The sequence below is a fragment of the Spermophilus citellus genome (genome assembly GCF_964194105.1).
Source record: "Spermophilus citellus genome assembly, chromosome: 6".
Taxonomy (NCBI): Eukaryota; Metazoa; Chordata; class Mammalia; order Rodentia; family Sciuridae; genus Spermophilus; species Spermophilus citellus.
This window is the reverse complement of record NC_138187.1, coordinates 82798611-82826563: the sequence shown is the minus strand read 5'-3', so window position 1 is coordinate 82826563 and position 27953 is coordinate 82798611. Positions and strand designations below refer to the sequence as shown.

General features: G+C 38.6%; 1 protein-coding gene across 2 annotated transcripts in view; it reads right to left on the bottom strand.

Moving 5' to 3' along the window:
• APBB1IP (amyloid beta precursor protein binding family B member 1 interacting protein) overlaps nt 1-27953 on the bottom strand; it is a 104940-nt gene that overhangs the window by 34308 nt on the left and 42679 nt on the right. Inside the window, exons 3-8 of one of the 2 annotated variants that reach the window (XM_081298580.1) lie at nt 26776-27016; nt 25279-25366; nt 21228-21520; nt 19108-19185; nt 13437-13596; nt 11609-11730 (exon numbers count right to left, since the gene is read on the bottom strand). In XM_081298580.1, coding sequence (XP_081154706.1) covers nt 11609-11730; nt 13437-13596; nt 19108-19185; nt 21228-21479 — 612 coding nt within the window. In that variant the 5' untranslated portion in view covers nt 21480-21520; nt 25279-25366; nt 26776-27016. The remainder of the gene's footprint in view (nt 1-11608; nt 11731-13436; nt 13597-19107; nt 19186-21227; nt 21521-25278; nt 25367-26775; nt 27017-27953) is intronic. The other variant, XM_081298579.1, reaches the window with a different exon arrangement.

Genomic DNA, 27953 nt, shown 5'->3' with positions numbered 1-27953 from the left:
TTACTCGTGGGGACATCCTAGGACAGAGGGGACAGCCAACAGGCAACTGTTTGCCTGGGAGGATGAGGTATTTGGAGCTTGTTGTTTGGGCTGGAGTGTCCATATGTGCTATGGTTTGGCTGTGGGTGTCCTCCAACAGCTCATGTGTGAGACAATGCAAGGAGGTTTGGAGGAGAAATGTTAGGGTTATGATAGCCTTAACCTAATCACTGAATTAATCTCTGATAGGATTCACTGGTAACTGGAGGCAGGTGGGGTGTGGCTGGAGGAAGTGGTTCACTCGGGGTGTGTCTTTGGGGTATGTATTTGTATCTGGCAAGTGGAGACCTCTCTCTCTCTGTTTTCTGATCATCATGTGACCTGCTTCTCTCCACCACACTCTCCTGCCACGACGTCCTGCCTTACCTTGAGCCCCGAGGAATGGAGCCAGGCATTAGGGACTGAGATCTCTGAAACTGTGAGCCCCTGAAAATAAACCTTTCCTCCTCTACTGTTGTTCTTGTTGGGTCTTTCAGTCACAGCAGCGAAAAAGCTGGATAAAACAACACATGTGTCCACAAGGCCCCATGGAGCAGGATGGGTGATTCTTACACAGAGAACTATGCTACCATGTTGCCACATGGAACCCAAAGGAATTCATACTTCCAGGGGAGAATGAGGTATGGGGTGCAGAACACATTTTATTTAACTGCTTATTAACTTGTTTTATAAGTTTATATGTAGAGATGCGTTATTTGAACCTTTAGTTGTACCAGACCCTGTAAATGCTGGGGTGTGACTTGCTTCGGGGCATGTCCTATGGGATTCCCTGCTGCTTTCCCCCTATCCGTTTATTCTGTCTTCCCCTAGTCATCAGGCCTAACTGAGATGCAGAATAGAAATATAGAAGAGATTTTCTAGGTGTTCTCTGTTTGAGAAGGTATTAGTGTTCCAGGATACCTGGAGCCCTAGGAAGCTTTAGCAACTAAACAGTGGCCAGAATTGTCAATGAACAAAACGCCTCCCCTTCCTCTTCCCGGGTCTCATTGCCCGCCAGCCCATATTTTCTTTCACTGGGTTCCCACCCTGACGACTGTGTCCTGGTGCTGAGGATAGTGCCTATCACCCATTCTCAGTCCACGGTATCCCTGCTGCACTGTGCTACTGCCTGCTCAGGAACCCAGCCTGAGCAGACTGTCCCTATATCACTGTACTAATTTTGTACCCTGCTGGGGCCTCACTTCATCTACAGTCTCCTGTGCTGGCTTTATTCTAGCACAAAGCAGACACTCACGATGAAGTGTTTGTAGATGATTCTTGAACAAAGGCTGGCATCCTGGGGGAAACCCCGAGATGAAGGGATCTAAGTCCTTATTCCTTAATTTATCTTGGTCAACTTCAGGCAGCCCAAGGTTAGCCTCAGATTCGTGCTTCTTTGACATCCTGCCTGAAACTTCAGAGATTGTACAGCACTGTGCTCCAGAACAAAGTCTGGGTCAGCCCCGTTGTGAAAACCCCTATCCAGCGCTCACTGTTGACATCTTCCTGGGTGGTTACTAACATCCCCAGCCTCCTTCCATTCCTTCCTTCTCCACATTATTCTTTACATGGAAGCAGACAACAATAATAATTATTATCATTATTACTGTTAGATAATGTCCATTAATTCTCATGATATATGCTTTAAAAATAAATTATCTGTATTTTTTTAAACAAGAACATAAAGCCCTGGTGAAGCCAATAACTTGTTCAAGGGCTCAGAGTTGGTAAAGTGAAAGAGCCAGGATTTCAAACCCAACCCGTCTGACTTTAGGACCCAGCTCAGCAGCTCCACAACACTGCTTTCCAGCAAGAGGCAGTTTCTGAAAAGGCAAATGTGAACAGAAAACTTCTCCTTTTGTGAAGCTATGACTTGAAACCCTGGGAACAGGTCCTCCACATTAGGCTCTGTGCACATCTGTTTTCAGAATGTTCTTCATATCACCCTCACTGGGCCTTTTCTACTCCTTGAACTTGAACTTGATAATCCTGGTCTATGATTCAGAATTCTCCCCTTCCTGCCTTGCACACTGGTCTTAACTCCCTTGGCAAACATAAAAGACTTCAGTTCCTCAGGGAGTTCATCCCTCACCCCCAAGACTGAGAGGGACCCTGCCCTGGTTCTTGGAGTTATCTGGTTAGCCCCTGCTACCATATATACTTTTATAAAATTGAGTGATGTTTGGCCTGAAGCTGCCTCTGTATGTATGTGCCTGTAGGCAGCCATACCTATAGATATTTTTCAGTTTTTGTTGGTACTGGGAGTTGAATCCAGGGGTGATCTACCATTGAGCTGCATCCTCAGGCCTTTCTGTTTTATTTTGAGATGGGCTTTCACTAAATTGCTGAGGGTCTCGGATTAGCCTACCTCCTGCCTCAGCCTCTTGAGTGTCTGGGATTACAGGTGTGAGTCACTATGCCCTGCCTCTGTACATATTTTAAGTCTGGACTAAAAGTTTCTTGGTCCATAGTGAACTTGATGTGTAAACAGACTGTAACCTGTTCTTGTAACAAGCAGCTGAGTCTCAGTCAATCACACATGACCAACCATTTAAACCATGTTTGACTAAGACAGACATGAGCTGTAACCAAAGGAGCTGTCCCTAACCCTCACTTCTCTTTCTGTATGTCATTTCCTTTCTTCTAGCTATAAATACCACCCATGCATGTGATGGTGAAGTGTGTGTGTGGGGGGGCACAAAAGGCAGTCAATATAGATAATAAATAATTGGGTCCTATGGGAAGATGGGGGCTGGTAGGAGAGACAAGGAAATCAAATGCTGAACTCTCCTAAAGCACTCCTTCCTCCTCTACCTGGTTACCAAGGTTACCTGGCTACAGGGAACTGTTTCTCTCAAAAAGTTGTTAGTGAAGCACTTCCTGGGCAGCCCCATTGGACAGAATGGGAAAGGCACTTCTGGCCACTAGTCACATATTTATGCAGGATGAGGAGAGGAGACCCTGAGAACAAAGAAAATCTAAAATGTATAAAAGGGACAGGACATCCCCACTTCTTTGAATATCCAGCTCTGGGGCTGGTCTCTGCAGGAAGTCTATCCTTGCTTTCTATTCTTGCCTTGGCATTTCAAGAGTGTGTTCCATCTTCACTTCCAGGAAAATGAAACTGGGGGAGGGGGATACTCCAAACCACTTTTGGTCCAGACTGATATAATTATCTTCTAATTTGTTCACCCTGATCACACACACAATTTCTTGTAGAAGACTTTACTTGTATAGACTTTAATGTATTTTTATATTTCTTCTCCAACCAATTGTAATTAACCCCTCAACAAGAAATAATTTGTAGATTACCAGCATCTTACAAACTTTTTGTTTTGCATTACTTTGTTTCTTTGGCATTTTTTTATGTATGTACTTATTTATATTGTAGCCGTGAGAATCCAAACCAGGACATCACACATTCCAAGGGAAGGCTCTACCACTGAGCTCCATCCCCAGCCTTTGGAGCTTAGCATTACAAGGGAGAGAAGACTCAGTGTTCTCCATCAATGCTAAGCCCAGGAAAGACAGCCTGAGGTGCACAGAATTTATCTTGCTTAAAGATCAGCAAAACTAGAGTTGTTGACATCATGTCTTAATAATTCAATGGCTATCACTTGCTGAATGCCTTCACTGGTTGAAAGGAAGTTACAACAGTACCTGACTTCATGGAACTTACCAACTGTTGAAGATGATACCATTACTTCACCATAGGTGCAATATCTCTGTGAAGCAGAGGACAGTTAACTGTGGGGGAACCTAAGTCCTGGGGGCTTGAAAGAGTTTTCTCCCTGGAGCACAATGTGAAGCCTCTTTAAGGACACACCAGCATCAATTTCTATGTCTTCAACCTTCATGTGAACTCTTTTCTAAAATAGATCTGCCTGGGAATGGATGGCTCCTTTCACAATTGCTTTCTCACCTCTTAGAAAGGAAAGGCACAGCTCACACTCACAAGAACTTTACTGCCCTGGGGAATGGAGCTCAAAGGCCCTAAAAAAAGGGCGGGGGGTAGTTTGAGATACTGGTATGAAAAAGAGGAAGATTCATAACAAATCCTTTTGGAAGTCACATGATATCTAGCTCTTTGCTTCCAACACAATGGAAAGTACCTAATTATCTTGCCAGATGATGGATGAAAAGAACCATCATTGATCCTTCTGTGACCTTGAGCAGATAACTTGGAAGGAGTTCAAAGAATGGAATGGCATTCTTCTATTCCCATCTACTTATTAATGTGAACAAAGTTTCTCAATACTTTTATCTGTCTTAATACTTAACATCTATAAAAATGAAAAATAGAATACCAATATCACTTGTGTTCCCCAGAATATAATTAATATGGAACATTAATTCCTAGATTCTAGAATTAGTCAGAGGGAAAATGACTCCATTTATTTATATAATTAGATATGTTTGTCCCATTTTTTTACTTATTATGCTTAACTAATGTCAAAAACTTTAAATGTTTTTATGTTGTTTTAATCAACTGTGTTTTTCTTAACACAAGTGGCTTTTGGTGAGCAAAAATTAAAGCTTATTTATCAATTTGTAAACAGTTTGTAAAAGGGAAGTATAAGAGGAATCAAGAAAAGACTTTCAAGCACATAAATGGATTACAATATGATAAATATTTGTGGAACCAATAGAATGGGAACAGTTCAAGGGGTGGGGGAAGGAGGAACAATATAAAATGTCCCCAAAGTTAAAGAACCTTATTACATGATACTAAGAGTGAACCCCAGTGTTAATTATGGGCTTTGGGTTGTAGTGATGGTGATCTGTCAACTTATGGGCTTTGGGTTGTAGTGATGGTGATCTGTCAACATAGGCTCATCCAGTATAAAAATCTGCCATTCTGGTGGAGGGTATTTATAGTAGAGGAGGCTGAGCTGTGTGGGATCTGAGGTAAAGGGAACTCTCTATACTCTTGGCTCCATTTTACTTTGAACTGACTACTCTAAAAAAATAAAAGCTTATTCATGTGCTTTATTTAAAAGATGTTGATGGACCTTTATTTTATTCATTTGTTTATATGTGGTTCTGAGGATTGAATCCAATGCCTCACACTTGCTAGGCAAGTGCTCTACCACTAAGCCACAACCCTAGCTCTCATACATTTTTTTTTTTTGAGAGAGAGAGAGAGAGAGAGAGAGAGAGAGAATTTTTTTTTAATATTTATTTTTTTTTTAGTTTTTCAGTGGACACAACATCTTTGTATGTGGTGCTGAGGATCGAACCTGGGCCGCACACATGCCAGGTGAGCGTGCTACCGCTTAAGCCACATCCCCAGCCACTCTCATACATTTATTAAATGGATGCTGTTAGAAATAAAACTGCCATGGGAATACTTTTGTAAGCATTGGATAGTTTTTTAAACTGCCAGAATTGGATTGGATACTTTTTAAAACTGGCAAAATTTACAATATGCTGCACACTGCATTCTTTGCATCTGCTTAAACTTCTGATGAAAAATTAGAAGTCAACAGGCAAATATCTGAGTGGTACAGGTTTTTACAAACTTTTTTAATAGGTTATGCAAACACAGAAGTTTGAACTCCATTCATAGATGGAGCCACTGTGTGAGGCTGGTCATAAATGGCTGGGTGGGAATAGAGGAGAGAAGAGAGGAAGGGGGGTCTACAGGGAGGGAAAGCAATGACCTAGCTGTGGACAGGGACAGAGTGTGATAGAGATAGGGGCCCAGGGGAAGGCTGAGACCAAGATACTAATCACTGCCTCAGGGTCCCAGACCCTGGGAGGCCTGGCCCTACCTTCTGTCTTTGGCTCCATGATACACCTCTGTATGTTTTCAGTTTCATTTTGGAAAAATTCCAAATAGAGCAGTATCTGTTCTGATCAAATCATCTCCATGACAGCGTATAGCATGGAGCTTGCAGCATCTGTGCACCCAGACTAATTCCTGTTCTTCAACAGGATAGGGCATAGCAGCAATCATCAGGAAAACTAATTAGGACTTATTCTGTTTTTATTAATTTTTATGAGAACTCCCCTACTGTCCTCTAGGAGCAGTGCCTCCAGTTAACCCAAGGACCTCCCACTAGGTCCTGCCTCTCAAAAGTTCTCCCTTCCAACATCATTACACTGAAGACCAAGCTTCCAACACCTGGACCCTTGGGGTGGGGGCGGTGGGGACAAGACATATCCATCAACAATACCATGACTCTATGTGGTGAATATATTTTTTCTTAGGATTAAGGCTGGGGAGTTAGTTGATTGCCCACTTCCTTGATTTACTCCTTTACTGATCTGATACCTTCCCCAACCTCCTGAGTATTACCAACTAATGCAGTAATTGGACAACTACACTTCTCATCATAGACCATTACTGAGGATCTTCTGCTCTGTTCATAGAATTTTGTGCACTGAGACTTCATCTGAAAAATATACCATGCTGTAATTCTATCCCATGTGGCCTCCATCTTAAACCTAGAAGTTTTGTGTCAAGCATTTTTGCACATCTGTTTCTCCAGCTAGATTATCAATTTCTCAAAGGTAAAGATTACCTTAATCTACATATTCTCCATAAGTAGTACAAGGTTATACGTGTAACATGTTCCATAAATGTTTATGAAAGTCAAACAAATATCTGTTGGAATACATTTCATTAAAGTCTCTTCATACAGGTCAACACGGGGAAGATGTTCAATATGTTGGCAACTTCTGTGGAGACTACTAAATAAGTCACTCAGAATCTGTCTTTTCCTTTTATGATTCTGGTTAGATCCAATTCTTCATGTACCGTTTCTTACTAGCTCTTCAAATATGTTCTAGGAGGTGCCACGATTTGGAGCAGTTGAGTAGAAAGATCAAGCCTGAATCCTCACTGACATGGCCCTGACCTGGGAGTAGAAGCTCCCTGTTACGCTCCTCCAATCCCAGGATTCATCATTTCATACCAATGTTGGCAATTACATCTAAAAAAAGAATTACCAGCCTAAATGAAATACAGGTTTATTTGGACTTTTCAGCTACCAGCTGGAGACAAAGCTTGAAGACAAAAATCTAAGGCACTTCAATGAAAGAATTTTCTGGTTGTATTTGTATTAAAATCTTCCTCTGGAAATACACTTCTCTAGGGCTTTTTACTCTCACCATAAATTTACCATAAAAAAGACATATGTTAAAAATCATCAAAGGGTCTCAACACAGAACTTATACAAGGGGCTTTTAGGTATTTCAAAATCACAAAGCCTCCCTTTTTAAGGGCTGTGATATCAGTATGGGAACCAGCATAATGTGCTTCTCTTACTCTGGGGGTCAGCATGCTGAAGCCACTACCTATGCAGGGCACTGATCAGAAGACAGAATTCAGCCAAATACTGAAAAAAACCTGACTATTTTAAGAATGCCTATAATTCAGTGTTGGTCTTTAAATCGGATTGCATATTAAAATAATCTAGTTACTTAATCTATACCATTATCCAAAAAATTCATTAGGAAGATTTCTGTTTCCTTCTATGATAGAATAGCTTACGGTAGACCAAAACTCCACACACAAACAACAACAACAACAACAACAACAACAACAACAACAACAACAAAAACATCTAGACAAGCTGGATTAAAAAAAAATCAGTGTTGAGGCTGGGTTTATGGCTCAGTTGTAGTGCACTTGTCTAGCATGTGTGAGGCCTTGGGTTGGATCCTCAGCACCACATAAAGATAAATAAATAAAATAAAGGTATTGGGTCCATCTACAACTAAATCAGCATGAAGGCTTTGGAGAGCTATTGAGGCAATTAGAGACTCACAGAGTCCAGATCCAAGACAGAAAGGAACCACAAAGAGATATCTAGACCTTCTAAGAGCCATGTTTCCTCTCAGGGTATTTGTTGATACTTAACCCCAGGTGAGAGGCTGACAAAGGACCTGAAGAGACCCTTTACAAAAGTGGGATATTCAAATAGATAATTAACATTTTAAAAGGTACTTGAATCATGGGCATTGAGAAAATTCATCTTAAAAACCAAGATGCTACTATACACCCTCAGCAAGGTTAAAGTTAAGAGAGAGAGAAAAAAAGGCAATACCAAGCGCTGCCAAGTATCTGGAACAACAGGAATTTTCATACAATGTTAAAGGGAGAGCAAATCATAGTATATATGAAAAACTGCTCAGAGTATCTGCTAAAGTTAAAAAAGTATAACTTATGATCCGGGAATTCCATACCTATCTATCTATCTGCAAGATAAATGTCCACATGCATTCAATAAAAGACACGTACAAGATATTCTCACTGGCATTACTTGTTTAAGCCCCAAACGAGAAACAAGTCAAACACTCACCAACAACACAATTAATAAATATAAACTGATATAGTCACACAATGGAATGAAAACACAATAATGAAAAAGAGCTACTGTTATAAGCAACAACATAAATGAAAGTTGAGTGGGTAAAAGCTAAACACAAAAGAGGACTGTGTGATTCTATTTCATATAAATGTCAAAAAGAGGGGAAAACCAAGATAATAAAGATCGGAATAGTGGTTGCCTTGGTAATGGGGAATAAAGACTGGGAAGGGCCATGAGGAGCTCCACTAATGTTCTGTGTCTCGATGTGGGTGGTAGTTACCCAGGTATGTTCACTTCGTACGATTTCATAGAGTTATGATTATGATAGATGCAATAATTCACTTGACACTTCGGCAGACGGCAGACATCCACTAATACTAATTCTCCCCTTCCTCTGCTTACCTATACAATAATCATGCTGCACAACTTCTGGGTGCCATTTTTATGGATTCTATTTAAAGGTGCTTTGTGGAAGAGTTATCCAAAATGGTAGTCATGAATTTAACTCCACAAATTTTGCTGTATGTGCAGTTATTCATACAAACACCACATTTTTCTGCATCTCTTGTAGCTCAATGTTACCATGTAGCTATCTTTGGGTTGATGGAATGTTAAGCAGAAGTTTGGTTGTGCATTTCCCTGATTCTCTCCTTTCTTCCTATGGACTAGAAAAATGTGAAGTGGAAAAGATGCATTGGGCCCAGAGATGGGAGTCACATATCAGAAGAGCCATTCTACCCATCTATGTCTGGACCAGAATGTGATTGAGAAATGAGCTTCTAGTTTGATTGAGCCACTGTTTAGGGGGTCTCTTTATTACCGCAGCTTAGATGGTACTCTCATTAATACAGGCAATAAAAGTCTGGTATTGAAGGTCATTATAGGCTGAAAACTTGATACTTTTAGTGTCTGATATTTGTCACAAACAATAGTACTTAATGCTTTGTTGTCATTTGGCCATCATATCATCTCAAGAAGACCCCAGAAAAGAGCACAATAGAGCCTTTTCCCATGAGGGAGCCGCACTGGAGTCTCTTAATTCTGCCCCTAAGGACAGGACTTCTTTATTTTACATGTAAAAAGGAAAGTGTCTGGATGAATGACCCTAGGCATCTCTTCCATCTCTAACATTCTTAGACTTTCCTAAAACATGTAATGACTTTCATGCCATGATAGTTGCTCAAGGACACAGTGGGAAAAGGTTTAGACTTCTCAACAACATACCTGCACACATGACCTGAAGGGAGCATTTTCAAATATGGAGGATAATGTTTTTTTACTTGTATAGGTTGTTTGCAGGAGGAAATCACAACAAATTGTACATTTCCTAGGTATTCCCTTTAGTAATTCCGGCATCCATTATGAAGTCAAACAACAATAAGTGTTGGCGGGGATGTGGGGAAAAGGGTACACTTGTACACTGCTGGTGGGGCTGCAAAATGGTGAGGCCAATTTGGAAAGCAGTATGGAGATTCCTGGGAAAGCTGGGAATGGATCCACCATTTGACCCAGCTATCGCACTTCTCGGACTATTCCCTGAGGACCTTAAAAGAGCGCACTATAGGGATACGGCTGCATCAATGATTATAGCGGCACAATTCACAATAGCTAGACTGTGGAACCAACCTAGATGCCCCTCAATAGATGAATGGATAAAAAAATGTGGCATCTATACACAATGGAGTATTATGCAGCACTAAGAAATGACAAAATCATAGAATTTGCAGGGAAATGGATGGCATTAGAGCAGATTATGCTAAGCGAAGCTAGCCAAGCCCTAAAAAACAAATGCCAAATGTCTTCTTTCATATAAAGAGAGCAACTAAGAACAGAACAGGAAGGAAGAGCATGAGGAAAAGACTACAGTAAACAAAGATGAATTGGGGGAGAGAAACGGAGAGAGAAGGGAAAGCATATGGAAATGGTAGGAGACCTTCAATGATACATAAAATTATAAGAGGTTATGAGGGGCAAGGAGGAGGGAAAAAAAGGGAGAGAATTGAACAACAGCAGGGGAGGTAGAGAGGGAAGATGGGAGGGGAGGAGGGGGGAGGGGGGATAGTAGGGGATAGGAAAGGTAGCAGAATACAACAGTCACTAATATGGCATTATGTAAAAATGTGAATATGTAACAGATGTGATTCTGCAATCTGTATTTGGGGTGAAAATGGGAGTTCAAAACACAATTTGAGTCAAATGTATGAAAGATGATATATCATGAGCTATGTAATGCTTTAAATAATCAATAAAAAATAAAAATTTCCATGAATAAATAAATAAATAGATCAAATTCAAGAAGAGAAAACAAAAAGTAATAGATAAAGAACTGTAAAACTGATGCTAATATGTACTTCATTTTCACAAACCTAATGTAGGCATAGACTGAAGAATAACCTTAGGGATAGAGGAGTATTAAAAGGAAAACATTTTTTAGTATTTAAGTGTTAAACATTGAAAAGAAGTAGTTCAGAAAAGTTGTAGAACTTTTTTGGAAGACAATCAAGATTTTATTCAAGAAGCCGGAAGTTAAAGCATCCTTTAATAGAAAACATATTTCTGATTCTACAGCTATACAACATACAAAAACGTCTGCTAATGAATTGCATGATGCCAATGGATCACATTGTACATCATTATAAAAATAAGTTTTTAAAATTTTGACTAAATATGGATTTGAATCTGAAAAAAAAAATCCCGGCATCAATGAACAACATATATGAACAACAAAGATATGAGGATTTTTTTTTCTTGGTACTGGGGATTGAACTCAGGGGCACTTAACTACTGAGCCACATCCCCCAGCCCTTCTTAATGTTTTATTTAGAGACAGGGTCTCACTGACTTGTTTAGGCCCTCACTAACTTGCTGAGGCTGGCTTTGAACTTGTGATCCTTCTGCTTCAGCCTCCCAAGCTGCTGGGAGATTACAGGCATGTGTACCACCTTGCCTGGCAGGATCTTTAAATATAAGACATTAGTAGCCAAAAGTGCCATCAAGATATAGTGGAGCCTAATAGAAATGCTGACAGAAGGGGAGGGTTAGACAACCACAGATAGGTATGTTTTGGATTCTGAATGAAAAACAAGTGGATTTTGTTTTCCTTTCTAAATCCTTCAAAGGGCTCTTGGTTTATATAGCCAAAGATTGAGTTTGTATTTTTTAAATATATTTGTGATATTTTGCAAGATAATACTGTGGTCTATACACAGGTAGAACAAAACCTATGTTTTCTTCATGCTTTACATGGTTTAACAATATACAGGCCATCTTACCTGGGGATTTTTAAATACAGCATATTTTTCTTCTTTCTCCAAAAATAGCACTTTATTTTCTGTGTCTCTTGTCCAGTCTGATAAGACTTCAACAACATTTTCATGGTCTTCAAACAACCTCTCTGATGAAATAAGAAAACAGCATTCTTTCAGACCTAAGATATTAGGGTTTTCAACTGAGAAACAAGCTATTATTGAATTGAATCCAGTGCTTCATAGTTTTCATCAAGGTTTCTACAATTCTTAATTCTTTTATGATGTCACACTGTTACAATCCTATTATGTTTATCTTTCAGTGACATGTTTTCAATTTATCTTCCATTAAGAAAAACCCATTACAGGTGACAGTACCTACAATACACTGACAATGTTCAGCTTTAATGCTTTTTATGATAGCCTATTTTTTTTTTTTACTTTAAATAGCCCTAAGAGAAGGCAAACATTCTCTTTTGGAAAGGATAATAGGGCAAAGATTATTCAAGACTTTGAGTGTAATTGTGAGATTCACAATGTGTAGCCTAAAGCACTAGCTCCCTGAAACTATAAAAACAATGTATATGAATACCTGAAGCAAACTCAAAACATAAAGGAAGGCTTTCATTTCTCTTCTGGACTCATAGAATTGAAGAAAACCTCAAAGGACTGTTTAAGTATAGACTATTTCTTGCAAAGAAGAAAAGATTTCATCCAAACTTCTAAAACAGGTAATTTTGGGTTCCACCCAGTTCTGCTGGAAGGCAATGGTAGGTCAGTGCTATTAAGAACAAGAAGTAAATCGTTTCTTCCACTTATATAATTTTTCTCCAGAGGGGATGGAGAGAGAGTAGGGGAGGGGAGGGGAGGGGAGGGGTGAGGGGACAGTGGAGAATGGGATAGACAGCAGAATACATCAGTCACTAGAAAAGCAATTTGTAAATCAATGGAAATGTAACTGATGTGACACAGCAATCTGTATACGGGGTAAAAATGGGAGTTCATAACCCACTTGAATCAATCTGTGAAATATGGTATAATAAGAACTATGTAATGTTTTGAACAACCAACAATAAAATAATTAAAAAAAAAAAAAAAAAAAAAAAGAACAAGAAGTAAGGCAGGCTCCGTGGCACATGCCTGTAATGCCCGTGACTCCATAGGCTTAGGCAGGATGATTGCAAGTTCAAGGCCAACCTTAGCAACTTAGCAAGTCCCTAAGAAACTTAGTGAGACCCAGTCTGGAATTTAAAAAAAAAATTAAAATGGGTTGGAGATGTGGTTAAGTGGTTAAGCACCCTGGGTTCAATCTCCGGTACAAAAATAAAAATGAGAAATAACAGAAAATTTCTTAAATTACTTTTTTTAAAAAGAAACATCATCAATTTCTATCATTGTCCTTTCCTCTCTGGAGCTAAACTTCTTCCATTAGACCAAGTGTCAGATATTAGGCAAGCAGGGAGGGAGGAAGAGGGAAATGAGCACAGATGTGAGGTCTGCAGTTACCAAGGCAGCCACCTCCGCAGGGGCACCAGCTGACAGATACCTAGGCTCTCCCACAAGCTGCTGGGCTTACTAGGTGTGCAGCAAGAGGAATCACCCTGCCACATTCTTTCCCTAATGGACCTAAGAGAAAGATGGCAATGATAATGCTTATACCCCTCAAGGACAAGACACCTGCTACAATCTACGTCTTTGTGCCACAAAGAAATGAAGAGGCAAGTTCTAATCTCACATAACGGCTGTGACATATGCGATGTCTTCAAGCCTTGAACCAAACATTTAAGGAACCAGAGCCCATAAAGCAAACCCACAAGGCTTTTGGAGCGCAGCCCGTTGCCAGGGAAGGACTTACCAATTTGTAATTCTGGGTATATTTCATAAAGACACCAATCCACATTGCAGTCACAATGAGTTTTTTCAAAAAGATTGTCCAGAACATCTCGGGCCAACTGTCGCTCATCCACCATCAGTGACTTTGTGCTGTTATCATTCATGTGCACCTTGACCACTAACTGAGGAGAAAGCCACAGAGCAGCCAGTAAAGTTCAGCAAATGGAGAAGTCCACAAAGATCAAGTTTTCTGCATTGCTATTTTTTCTGCCACCTTAAGAACGTGTCCTGTGAACTTGCTGGTTATGATCTCACCTGCCAGCCACGTGTATGCTAGGAACACACAGTTGGAATAACCAACTCACAAAAACAGAAAACAGACAATACACAAAGCCCTTGACCCACCTTCAGAGACCCTGCATTCTGGTGGGGGAGGGGAGGACAAATAGACAGAACTAAGGGCTGACTTCATGCTTTCCCAGCATCCTTCCGGTCCCTCCCCAAAGCCGACAGCATTTCTTTCTTGAAAGCCACCTCTGCATTGTTTTGATGAATTTGCTTAGCTGGAGATGGGTTTTGTTTCATGCAACTGCAGAGTCCAAAGATTCCTCATGGCAAGGCCAAGTTTGTTACAGGAGATCAGTGATCAGCGGTAGATGAGGGCAAAAGAATGCAGACTGAAAAACAAACTGTTCTGGAGGCATGCAGGCAAATGATCTAATTTTCTTTTTATTTCATTAAAAAAAAGTCTATTGAATGAATTTTGCAACCAAATTGGTAGCAACCAAATCTGGATATTTGGTGTAGGGCAGAATTTACTTATTTTTAATCAGGACATAAAATATCACTGGCAAGGCGTCAAAATAGTTGAAACTTCTGATTTCCCAGGGGGCTATGGTTTGGGTGTCATGGAACAGAATTCATGAAGGAATGCAGCTAGGATTTGGATTTTCTTTGATACTGTAGCATATATATTCGTAGTGTGTTTGCTGTGTGCTGGTCCTGCTTACTTCCCAGTGAGACTCACCATTATTAATACAACAGTTACTAATATGGCATTATATAAAAATGTGGATGTGTAACCGATGTGATTCTGCAATCTGTATACGGGGTAAAAATGGGAGTGCATAACCCACTTGAATCTAATGTATGAAATATGATATGTTAAGAGCTTTGTAATGTTTTGAACAACCAATAAAAAAAAATAATACTTAAAAAAACCCTGTGATTTGACGGACTGGAAAGGAGAGACAAGCCACAAAAATGTGCAACATTGCTTCTTCTCCAAAAGTTTGGGTTAGGTTCTGAGGAGCTTCTTGTCCCACTCCCACCTAATCCGACCTTAACAACATTCTAGTTTACAGAATAAGCAGTGACAGCAACCAAGGGATGTAGGAATGAAACACCCACACATATGCTGGTGTTTTTATAGAGAGGAAAAAAAATACAAAACCACATAATTTCATAGTGAAAGAGAATTTTTTTGGCAAAAATTGCAAACTAGATTTAATTCACGTGTACTTATGAATATCCACAACTATGGAATTTAAGAAATATAAAAACCAAGAGGAAGCTGGTGACTTTTTAAAAAATACCTTTATTTTATTTTTATGTGGTGCTGAGGATCAAACCCAGTGCCTCACACATGTTAGGCAAGCATTCTACCAACTGAGCTACAGCCCCAACCCCAGGCTGGTGACTTTTAATGGGAAGAAAGTATATTTATTATTCTTCACAGCTTCCATCATATTTGCAAGCTGAAGAGTATCTCTATACCAACACGAAATCACAGTTATGTGATTTAGTAAGTTAAGTACTTTCCATATTTATACAATATCATATGGAGCAAAATGATTTAAGAATGAAAAAAAAACTTCACCTTTCTAATTTATTCTAGCAAATATTTTATAGTTTCTATAATTTTTTCTTGTTTTTTTTTTCATTTTCAAGATGTTAAACACTAAAATATCCTAGCCCTAAATCATTTACAATACTTTTTTTTTTTTGCTTCTATAATAAGATTTACAAATGGAAATGTCCTCCTGTGTCTCAGAGCTTTAGCACAAACAAAAAATTAAGTTAATGAATGAATCTGATTCTGTTTCTAGTTCCAAAGCTTTGCAGCACAAGCTTGTTCATTACTCATAATTCAAAATGATGTCAACGCCCTAGGGAATACTTGAGGGCAAATACTTCAGAGGGACTTGATTTCCATCCTTTAAAAACATGTTGTTATATTCTATGTGAGCACCTCGCAGTTAACTTTCTTAACATAGAAGGGACCCAGTTATTTTCTTTACCATAGTCAAGATTCAAAAAATAAAAGAAAAACTTGCAGTGTCTGAAGTCAGAACAAGTAGGGACTCATTTTTAAAATTTTCTTTTCCTTTCTCGTCAATTGGAGTAACTTCTGTTTTACATCTTCTTTGTTGAATCCAGGCAGATTGGGCTCTGTATTTACTGTTATAATTCATCTAATCCAAATATGGCAGAGCGCTCTCATTTTCTGATAGATGGCAGGAAATCGGCACCATGTCCTCCTGTTCCCTGAAGGGCCAGCTGGAGCAAACAGACTGCATCTGCTACTTATCCTACCTCCTCTTTTCACTTCTCTACTGAGAACACAAACAACGTGGCTCTCATTTATAAGTAATCCAGGGGTTTGAAACAGTCTGATTATTAATTTTGTTTTTATTTTTCTTTTGTTTCTGTCTCCACAGGGAAAGTGGGTGACTGACACAGATCATCCTCACTTGCCATTTGCCAATTGTGAGATGTGCTATGTGTAATATTCCATGCTAGAGAGGACACCCCACTCGGACCTCCTACTCCCATAACTCATTTTCCATGCATCAGTCAGCAAGATCCCTATACTGTGTATTAGTCTCATACTCTCCTATTTAAAACCCTCAAATGAACCCCCATCATGCTTCTGATATGATCTAAACTTCTCCTCCTGCCTATGAGACCCTGTGGCTCCCACCTCCTCTCCAACCTCAATTTCTTCCTTTACTTCAATTTCTTCCTGTACTCATTGAGCAATGGTACCTGGTTCTTTATTTTCTTCCATCTTGTCACGCTCATTCTCATCTGTGCCTTTTTCCCACCTGTCCCCTCTGCCCAGGATGCTCCCCTACCACACCTCCATGTAGCCAGCTGCTTCTTGCCACTGAAAACTTTGCTCAAGAGCTGCCCCCTTCTCCGAGGGGTGAAACCATCCGCAAATCCATCTAAAAGAGTGGCTCGAGCCCTCTCTACAACCTCTTGTTTCATTTTCTTGATAGCATTTATCTCCCTTGCTAGAATTCAACTCGACACAAGTAATGACCTCACTTGACTGTTTACCTCTTGCACCCCTGGCGCCTAAGAGATGGGAATGCATCAGTAAGGAACACAGGTAAAATTCAATGGAGGAGCTTCTATGGGGGAGGGAAGGAGATACAGGCAAGAAATTAGAAGACAGTAAGATGGATGGTGACAAGCAGTGAGGAGAAAAATAGGGAAGAGTAGGGAGGATCTGGGGAGGTATGTGTAGTGATAGTGGCAGACTGGCTAAGGTGGTGACTGAATACTTAAAGGAGGGACAGAGTGTCCCCACTCAGAACCTGCAGAAGAGGTGGGGGAACTGGCAGGTGCAAAGTTTCCAGGGTGAGGTCTTACTGGGAATGTTCAAAGAATAGCCATGACAACAGGGAAGTAGAATGGGGTGGACCAGGGTAAGAGGTGAGGCCAGAGAGATGGCAGGCAGACAGATCAAATAGGGGCTGCTAGGCCCCTGTAAAAACTTTGGCTTCCCTGTGCAAGTCAGGCAGCCTTTGGAGACTCTGGAGTAGAGGAAGGCAAGAGGAGAGGATGGGAACTGGGGTGAAAGTGGAGAGGCTGATCCTAGCAGTGCGCCAGCTCATCCCTAGTCACGGGAAAGAATACGGGCTCTATGTGTGCACGTGAGAGGAGGGAAGCCTATTGGTGGGAGCCTGTGGAACTTTTCTATTTTTGCAAAATTGGCAGCAAAATCAAAAGCTGAGAGAATGTGGTTGGGGAAAGAAGTTTTGAAGGTTTTATAAAAGAGGACACAGTGTAAATGGTTTTCTAACTTAGTGTGAGAGTGACTGGACCTGGGGAGCTTGGGCAGCACTGAGTGCACAGGACTGAGTTGGAGGAGGAATGTGGGACTTAGCTAGGGCTTGAGGAAGGATGTATAATTCCAGTAGTGACCACGGGATTCTATCCACTGTGGATTCTATCCCTACGTGCCATCTGTTGAAGGTTTGGTCCTCAGCCCATGGAACTATTGGAAGGTGTTAGAACATTTAAGAGGTCAGGCCTAATGTGGAGGAAGTTAGGTCAGTGGATTGTGCCCTTGAGGGGGTCACTGGGACCTTGGCACCTTCCTCTTTCTTTTTGCGTCCCAGTCATCATGAAATGAACCACCTCCTCCACTACATGCTCCTGCCATGATGTACTGTGTTGTCACAGCCCAAAGGAATAGGGCCCAGTGATCCTGAAACCTCTGAAACTCTGAGTCCAAACAAACCTTTTTGCTTATGAGTTGATCATCTCAAATATTTATTATAGTAATGTAAAACTGATCAACCCACAATCATATGTAGTAGGGGAGAATAATAGTAAAGAAGTTCATATATGTTTGGAAGGAATAAAACCAGACTTATCTGGAAAAAAAAAAAAAAAAAACTCTTCTAGATGAATGTTGTAAGTCTGGATCCAGGGATAGTCAAGGATTATTTGTTGAACAAATCAACATGTACCGAACACCTTCATTCAAAGAACTGTGACAGGGGCTTATATATAAAGTATCTGAAAAGGATTATTCACTTAACTAGGAGTCAAAAGTTCTTAATGAGTCTCAGAGATATTAGATGCTTCAGGATTGGAAATAAGCTGAGGGCTGTTTCATTTCCCTTAATTTGCCCAATTAACCATTGTTAACAAATTTTATTTTAAAGTATAGGCTTCTAATGAGTCTAGGTGCAGGTGTTTCTGTGATAATACAACGAACCTACTCCTGAAAAACCTATGCTCTGCAGAAAATGCACAATCAAATTATAGGTATACTGGGAAAGTAGGGTTAAGGATATGTCGCTCAAAATCTATGCAACTTGGAAACTTGAGTACCAGCATAAACAACATTTGGTTCTTAGGGAGATGACTTGGACAGGTAGGGCAGCCAGCAGGGGGGCTAGAGGTTGCCCCAGGAGAAGTAAAAAAATGCACAAAAGCAATTGTGGAAGCTGAGGTTGAACCTAATTAAGGCAGGCCCAGAAGGTGGCGCCACCTGCTATAGACAGAGCAAAACCCCAGGAGGGCCCTTCAGGGGAAGGAGCCCTAGATGGACAGAATTGTTTAAAACTTTTTCAAAATAGAGCTGAAAGCCCCCTGCCTGTATGGCAGCCAAGTCAGAGCCTTTTCCTTTCTTGTTAAGGTATTCAACTTCCCACATTCCAGTTAACAGAGAAAATCATGCATAAATCAACACAAAGATCATGTACAAAGTCAAGGGAACTTCCACTTTTATACTAAGACAAGTCCACCATTTATCAGGCAAAGTTTTTAATTTTTTTAAAAAAATAACAACTATTTGGAGAATACCACTTGACATTTTAATTTTTATCATTAAGTATAAAAAGTTGTTACTAATTTAATCTCCCCCATGCAAAAAGTGATTCATAGTTTACCTTTTTAACCTTGGCCTCCTTCAGTTTTTCCAATGCCAGTTTAATTTTATCAGCTTTGGCTTGGGCTTCTCTTTCTTCCTGTAAAATGGTGAGATATTTGACATAGTCCATTAAATAATACCAGTGAGTATTTGCTTGTGCTATCACTAGTATCTTAGTTTTTTTTTTTTTTTTTTTTTTTTTTTGGTAACAAAAATTACCCAACTTCACATGCTCGATTTCAGAATTTAAATGACTATAACCAAAATTTTCAACTCAAAGATACAGAAAGCAGTTACCATTTATAGCCCAGGTATTCCAACATAAAAGATGAAATGATGATCTTAACAGTTCTTCACATAGTTAGACCACAAAAATCTCTCAAACTGGTGAGACCAGCCTAAGTAATCTAAAGTGGCTCCATCTCAAGGGATTTGAACACTTTCTGAAATTATATGCACATTTTTGGATTAGCATTTTTAAAATTCTTAGGTTCTCTTAGATTCTTTAAAAAGATCCTTAACTCCCTCCAAATTAAGACTTAGACTCAAACTTTAGCTTATAAATCACCAAGAAAAGCACTGACACACACACACATAAGCAGTCAGAAAAAAGAGCAAAGTATTCTATGAGCCCAAATAAATAAATCCTTTGATTTTCTTAAATTAGTATTGTGAAAATAGGATTATTAAGGCTCCCCTATCTATTTATGTTGAGGAAATGAATTTTTATGGTTACATTTTAATTACTTGAAAGTAGACATATATCTTTTTATATCAGTGGTTCTTAAAAATATTTTGAGCCCCAGACCCTTTAAGAATACACAGAAAGTGAGGAATTCTCTAAAGCTTCTTATGTGAGTTCAACTTTGTATTTGCTTTGGGAAATTGTTGCCCCCTCCCCCCTTGAAATTTTCAGGGACCTTATGTTAAGATCCTCTTCTCTATACTGATCACCGTTTGTCACATAGTTTTTTTATAGTAAGCACAATGGAGCAATGAGTGTGATAGAGTATAATTTAATATCTGATTTATATTTAAAATTTGCTGATTCAAAAGACACAATAGGAATTTCCATGGTCACAAGGGTCATATTTATGGAGACCAACCAATGTGGAAGCCAAGGGAAATTGAGCTGGGTTCTTCAAAAATATTTTTAGTGGCTCACTCTAAGAAAAATCCTTAAAAGTTCTCTTTATATTTTTATGAGAGACAAATTTGAGGTCACAGCCCAAACAATGACAATATGAACTTCTCAGCTGTATGTTTACAAAATTCAGAAATTTATTAATATCAGGCACTCATTACCTTATGTCACCCTTCCCAGTGATGACATTATAAGTGATATTGAAATCTATTTTTTGCCCTACTGAACAGGGATATTAATGTCAGCAAAATTCAAATTTAGTTCAATTCAGGCAATTTGTAGCAAGTGTCCTGTATTCCCTTATGTCCTGGGCTAGGGCTAGGGACATGGAAAAATATAAATCAGTACTGCATATAAATCAGTTCATACAAAGTTACTAAAACATTTCCCCCCAAATTATCAGGAGTGTGTGCATACTAACATAACTTTTAACCAAATCATAGTAAATACTAAATATGGCCCAAATGTGCTCTTTATACATACGTGATATGGTGTGAATGTCCCAACCCAAACTCATGTTGAAATGTAGTTTCCATATGAGGTATTAAAAGGTGGGACCAGGTAGGACCTTTAAGAGATGGCTGGGTCATGAGGGCTCTGGATTAATCCACTCATGGATCAACAAATTATCAAGACAGTGGCTTTGTTAGGTATGCTTGCTCTGTCTTGCCAAGTTATGATGCAGCATGAGGTCCTCACCATGGTCAAGCAGGTGCCAGCACCACACTCTTGAACTTCCCAACCTCCAGAATTGTGAGCTAAATAAGTCTGTGTTCTTCATACATTACCCAGTCTGTGGTACTCAGACAATACCTATGCATCTTGTTTATGGAGGACTCTGGTTTTGCAATGAACATACTCAGTATCCTCATGTTTTTAGTACTTCAGAGCTTTGAGCATGCAAACCTAGAAATGTAATTATCTCTTAAAAGAAAGTCAAAGATAATGGATGGCAGAAGTCAATGGTTCTGCCATATTTGGCCCCACACACTTACCTGAGAGAGAGGTTCGGGAGGTGGTGGAGGTGGTGGAAGGTCTAACACAGGATCAGGAGATGGAGGTGGTAAATTATCCTCATATTGGCTAAAACCAGTTGCAGCAACATTTGCTCCATATCCCAGAGAGGCTGCACCACTATAATTTGACACCTCCGTAGCTGCTGAATCCTGTTGCCTTTGAGAGGATTCTTTCTGTGCTTGGATTGTTCTCTGCTCAGCTTCACTTATGTCTGCTACCAGATCCGCCATGAGGGCATCTAAATCTTGGTCTTCCAGTGCATTTAAAGACTCTGACAGAGAAAATCACATTAATGATAAAAACAACTATTTGCACCTGGAAAAACTGAAAGAAAATCTTTAAAAAAATTTTTTTTGTAGTTGTAGATGGACAGAATGCCTTTATTTTATTTGTTTATTTTCATGTGGTGATGAGGATTGAACCCCATGCCTCATGCATGCTAGGCAAGCGCTCTGCCACAATGAACTACAGACCCAGCCTGAAAGAAGGTATTTTTAAGAGTAATATTTGAGTAGCGAAGTCATTCTTTTGATTCGTTATGATATGAGAAAGGGTGAAAAGGTATGTTCAGTAGAACATACATGTATAAGAATTTCTAAAATGATTATGGTGGCATTTATTGAGTGCAATATGAGTTTTTAACTGGAAGAAAAGGAGAAACTATTTTCTACAGGGGCATGTCACATATCAGCTATAAAGTCAAATCCAAGCACATAAATGGAAGACAAAGTAAGGAGCAATTTCTTCTGTAGTGCAAGATCTTAGGGTTTTAGAAAAGTAGGGAAGGAAAATAAGAGAAATGGATGGAAAGCGAGTTCTCTCTAAGCATTTGGAGGCTAGAGAGAGTAATGCTGATACATATATTTGGAATATGTGAGTTTCAACATGCTAGGTTTAATATGAGTTTAGACTTTGTGGTTGAGGATGGAACTTCTGTAGATTCTCCCCCCACCCCAGCTACAGGAGGTCTCACATTCAAAGAAAGAGCGGTTAATGATAAATAGCAGGAATTAAAGCAGAGAAGGTCTTAAGGAATAAAAAAAAAGTTATGGGATTAAATGGAAAAGACTTACGAAGATAGTGAGCTGGGAGGGCACTTATAAAAGAAAGGGAGGGCATGGATTTTTAGGGTGAAGGGCAAGGAGAAGCATTCACCTTAGACTTTGTTCCAAGTGTGAGATCACTGTGGTAGACCACAAATATGATCCTGAAAGGTATTAGATTGCCAGGCATAGTGGGAGTGGCATTGGTGGGCAGTGTTAGTAGAACATGTTGAAGATGAGTGAATGTAATAAATTAAAGACGGGCAGGATAGAAGTGATCCATGAGATAAGAGAATTCTCATTGCTCCAGGCTGAACTGAAATGAAGAAATATGAGCCAAAGAAATAAAGCCTGCTCAGTAGCAAAGCATAAGTCTTTGTGAAATAACTTATTGTCAAATATCATCAACACCATATGGCATATTACATCAGAACTAATAGTTCTAGTACTTCATACTAAATTTCTGATCACCTAAATGTGTAACAGGTTTATTTTATTGTAAACCATTGTTACAGTTTGGATGTGAGGTATCCCTCAAAATCTCATGTGTGAGACACTGAGAGAGGGTTCCAAGGGGGGAAATGATGGGGTTGTGAGAGCCTGAACCCAATCAGCGGATTAATCACCTGATGGGATTAATTAAGTGGTAACTGAAGGCAGGTGGGGTGTGGCTGGAGGAGGTGGGGTACTGGGGCGTGGCTTTGGGATATATATGTATTAGGTAAGTGGAGTCTCTTTCTCTGCTTTCTGATCATCATGTGAGCTGCTTCCCACTGCCACACTCTTCTGCCATGATGTTCAGCCTCACCTCGAGCCCCTGGGGGAAATGGAGCTGGTTGTAAATGGTCTCAGAACTCTGAAACCATGAGCCCTCAAATAAACTTTTCTTCCTCTAAAATTGTTCTGGTCAGATTCTTTAGTTACAGAAGTGAAAAAGCTGACCAAAAACAATCATTTTTTACATACAATTTCTTTATAAGATAAAATTAATTTAAAATACTTTCAGGGTTGTGGATATAGCTCAGTTGATAGAGTGCTTGCCTCACATGCACAAGGCCCTGGGTTCAATCCCCAGCATCACAAATAAATAAGTAAGTAAATAAATAAATATTTTCAGAGAAATATATATAACTAATAGCCTGTTCATGATTCCCTAACACAATCAATTATATTTTGACTGTTGACATAAAAACTTTTAATTCATTCTAAATATTTCAGTAACAAAATCCCCATGATGATATTACATTAATAATTTTCAAATAAAATTTAACATATGAATGAAGAACCCTAAATTAATAAATACATGAGTAATATGATGCTGGAGAACAAGACAGAAATGGGCTCTGAAGTCTGTCACTAACTCTGAATGACTTTGAGTAAAATATTTTGAATCATTTTAGCAAATTTTTTATGTGAAAACAGTAAAATATTTATTCTTAAACTTATCTCAAAAGAATTGAATTTTCCAATCAAAGGGAGATCAGTAGAGGAAAGGGAAAAAGGGGTGAGAGGTGAGGTGGGAGCGGGAAGATCTGGGGAGTGATATTGGCTAAGTTACTTTGTTATGTTGTGTGCATGTATGAATATGTAACAACAAAACCCATCCGTTATGTACAACTATAATGCACCATTAGAAATGTGGAAAATTAAAAAAATAGTTTTTCACATATATCAGTACATTTAAATGTTCTTGTCCTATTCCCAAATTAAGTGATATGTGTGCATCTTGTCTTAACGAGATGAGTTTCTTAGTTTCTTGTTACCACACTGTAACCTTGCTACTTAGAGATTGCTAGGTTTTCTTGTTCCTATCATTTTCTAGGACTTTTTCCATACCAGGCTCTATGTTAGGGCCAAGGAAACATTAGTTGAATTGAATACAACTCAATTGAAATGTCGATTAAATTTTAATTGTAATAGAACGGATGATAAAGTACTTAAGCTGTTGTAAGTATGGTGAAGCCAAATCTGCACTGCCCATATGTGCAAGACTCTGTGGCTGTCATAATTTTACAAAAGTGTATTGCTTTTTTGAAAGTTCTACAAATTGCTACCATCTTTGTGGAAATGACTGGCAGAAATAAGTTTATGTGGAAAATAGAAAAGAGTAGCAAAAAAAGAGCAAAATCAGAAGAGGTATAATTTATCAAGGAACAGTCATTGGTACTCACTGGCTTATCAAAAAACTACTGAAAATGATGGAAACATGGGAACTCAGTGAATAAAAGAAAGAAAACTTGGAACTCTGGATTCTCTTGTGTTGTTTTTATATTTTTTGTGGTCACTACAAGACTTTGGCAAATCTTTTTCAAGAGTTCCAGTGAATTCTCATTAATTTGGAAGTGATTACTTTAAGATTTATTATAATTTGAATAGCATCTGAGCTAAAGATTTTTTTCTGCACTAAATAAGAAGAGAGATTTTTGTTAATAATAGCAAATGTCAACCTCAGGGGTAGTTTAAAAATGTCAAATGGACCAAATTGCATATAAGCATATATCATATATAAATTAGAACATATTTTGAAATATTCATTCATGTATAATCAATCATTATGAGGTATCATTTTTATTCTTGAACAGACATTTCCTTATTAATATTTTCTTACACTACTCCTTAGCAATAAGAAGTAATTCCTCTTCTCCAAAAAAAAAAAAAAAAAAAAAAAACCAAGATAATTTCGAGATTTTCACCAACATCTCCTCATGAAGGCTTAAATAATGTTATCAAAGAAATATCTAGTCATTTGAAGGAGAAAAGCTATTTTAGGGTGCAGTCTGCCATTTTCTAGTAAATATTATTTCTTTTGCATTATAGACAAAAATGTCCAATTGATTTTCTTAATTCAATCCAGGTACAGTAAAACACAATTTGAAATCCAAAACTTCAACCATGATGCTCAGGTTCCTTTAATTTTGTTTTCAAATTATAGTTCCATACAAGTTTTTTTTTCAAATTACTTAAGAAAAGAAATTGTTATGCTTACCATTTAAATCTTTAAAACCCACACTGTAGTTAAATTCAGCTGTAGGTGGTTTAGGGTCTGGAGGAGGAAGAGTGTCCACTCCTAAACTCTGTGAAAACAGATCCCAGCCCCCTCAGAGTTATTCATGATACCAACAGAGCACATTTTAATCAGCAAGTCAAACATCTTTTATTATTTACACATTTTTCTATTTAACTATGTTCTTTCAAGACCATATTCTTACTTGAGAATGTTTTATGTGAGTTTTCTCCCTATGGAAAATGATGATTTAAAATGTTACTCTTTAAAGAGCATCTAGTAACAGATCAGGTCAATTGAGAATGACACAATTAATTCCACGAACAAAAGAAAAATCTTCCTGTAAATGATGAACACACATACTATGTATAAATCTATAAAGATTTAAGTAATGACATAAAAAGAGAAGGAAAAATCATTTAGAGGAGAAAAGCTGTTTCAGGATGCAATCTATTATATATAATAAAATATTATGCTGTTGCTCTGAGTAGTAATCTTATTAAAAGGAAATTAAGGCACTGTGGGTATAGCTCTGAGGTAGAGCCCTTGCTTAGAATATGTGAGGCCCTGGATTTAATTTCCAGCACTACAAAATTAAAAACATACATAGACTAAGCTATTAATTGTGTAAATAGTGTTATGTTTTATTTGGAAATAAGTGATTTTTATATGATTTCAAACCATTATATTTACAAATTAATTTTTTGAGAAGTGATTTCACATGTTCTCCAACATGAATATTTTTTATGACAGTGAATGCATCCTTTTATGTTAATTTAACTTGGTAAAAGATATCCCTGATAATTTTCTAAAGTTCTGGAGGAAACCAATCAGAAAATAAATTTGTGAAATTCAGCAGTTTTTCAAATGGCTGGAAAAATACGCAGTCATCTCAAAGGGCAACGGGTAGTGATTAAATTGAACAACAGATCTTGGAGTCAAGAGTGAGGGAGACCTTTTTCTTGCCCTGAAAGAAAAGGAGAAGGGGCTTACCCCCATGGGAGAGCTGACTACACCTCCCTGGGCACAACAAAGAGCAAGCAAAAACTCCAAGGTCCTTGACCAGAGGTAGGTTCAATAGTCTTGGAGGCTCCTCTTTCCCATTCTTTTAAAAATTTTGTTTGTTGTTTTTAATTACACATGACAGTATATATTTTGATATATTTATACAAATATGGAACATATCTTATTCTAATTAGGATTCCAGTCTTGTGGATGTACACGATGTTGAGATTCACTGTGGTGTATTCATATATGTACATAGGAAAGTTATGTCAGATTCATTCCACTGTCTTTCCTATTTCCATCCCCCATCCCTTCCCTTCATTCCCCTTTGTCTAATCTAGTGAATGTCTGTTCTTCCCTTTTTCCCTGTTACTGTGGGTTAGCTTCCACATATCAGCAAAAATGTTTGACCTTTGGTTTTTGGGGACTGGCTTATATCACTTAGCATGATAGTCTCCAGATCCAGCCACTTACTTGCAAATGTCATAAAGTCATTCTTCTTTATGGCTGAGTAATACTCCATTGTGTATGTATATCACAATTTCTTTAGCCATTCTTCTGTTGTAGGGAACCCTAGGTTGGCACCATGGCTTAGCTATTGGGAATTGAGTTGCTATAAACATTGATGTGGCTGAATCATTGTAGTATGCTGATTTTAAATCCTTAGGATATAAACTGAGGAGTGGGATAGTTGGTTTAAATGGTGGTTCCATTCCTAGTTTTTTTTTTTAAAGAGAGAGTGAGAGAGGAGAGAGAGAGAGAGAGAGAGAGAGAGAGAGAGAGAGAGAGAGAGAGAACACCCCGGCCGCACGCATGCCAGGCGAGCGCGCTACCGCTTGAGCCACATCACCAGCCCCCATTCCTAGTTTTTTTGAGAAATCTCCATACTGCTTTCCAGAGTGGTTGTACCAATTTGCAGTCCCACCACAATGGATAAGTGCACCTTTTTGCCCACATCCTTGCCAACATTTTATTGTTACTTGTAACCTTGGTAATTGCCATTCTGACTGGAGAGAGATGAAATCTCAATGTAGTTTTAATTTGCATTTTGCTAATTGCTACAGATATTGAACATTTTTTCATACACTTCTTGATCATTTGTATTTCTTCTTTCAACAAGTGTCTGTTCAGTTCCTTTGTCCATTTATTGGTTGGGTTATTTGTTTTTTGGTGTGTTTTTTTGAGTTCTTTATATATTCTGGAAATTAATGCTCTCTCTGAGGTATAGGTGGCAAAGATTTTCTCCCATTTTGAAGGCTTTGTCTTCACACTCTTGATTATTTCCTTTTCTGTGAAGAAGCTTTTGTTTGATGCCGTCCCATTTGTTATTTTTTAATTTTACTTCTTGTGCTTTCAGAGTCTTGTTAAGGAAGTTGGTTCCTAAGCTGACATGTTGGAGCGTTTGGTCTTCATTTTCTTCTAGAAGGTACAGGGTCTCTGATCTAATATCTAGGTCTTTGATCCACTTGGAGTTAAGTTTTGTGCAGGGTGAGAGATAGGGGTTAAATTTCATTCTACTACACATGGATTTACAGTTTTTCATTTGTTGAAGAGGCTATCTTTTCTCCAATGTGTGTTTTTGATGCCTTTATCTAGTGTGAGAAAACTGTATTTATATGAGTCTGTCTCTGTGTCTTCTATTATTTTCCATT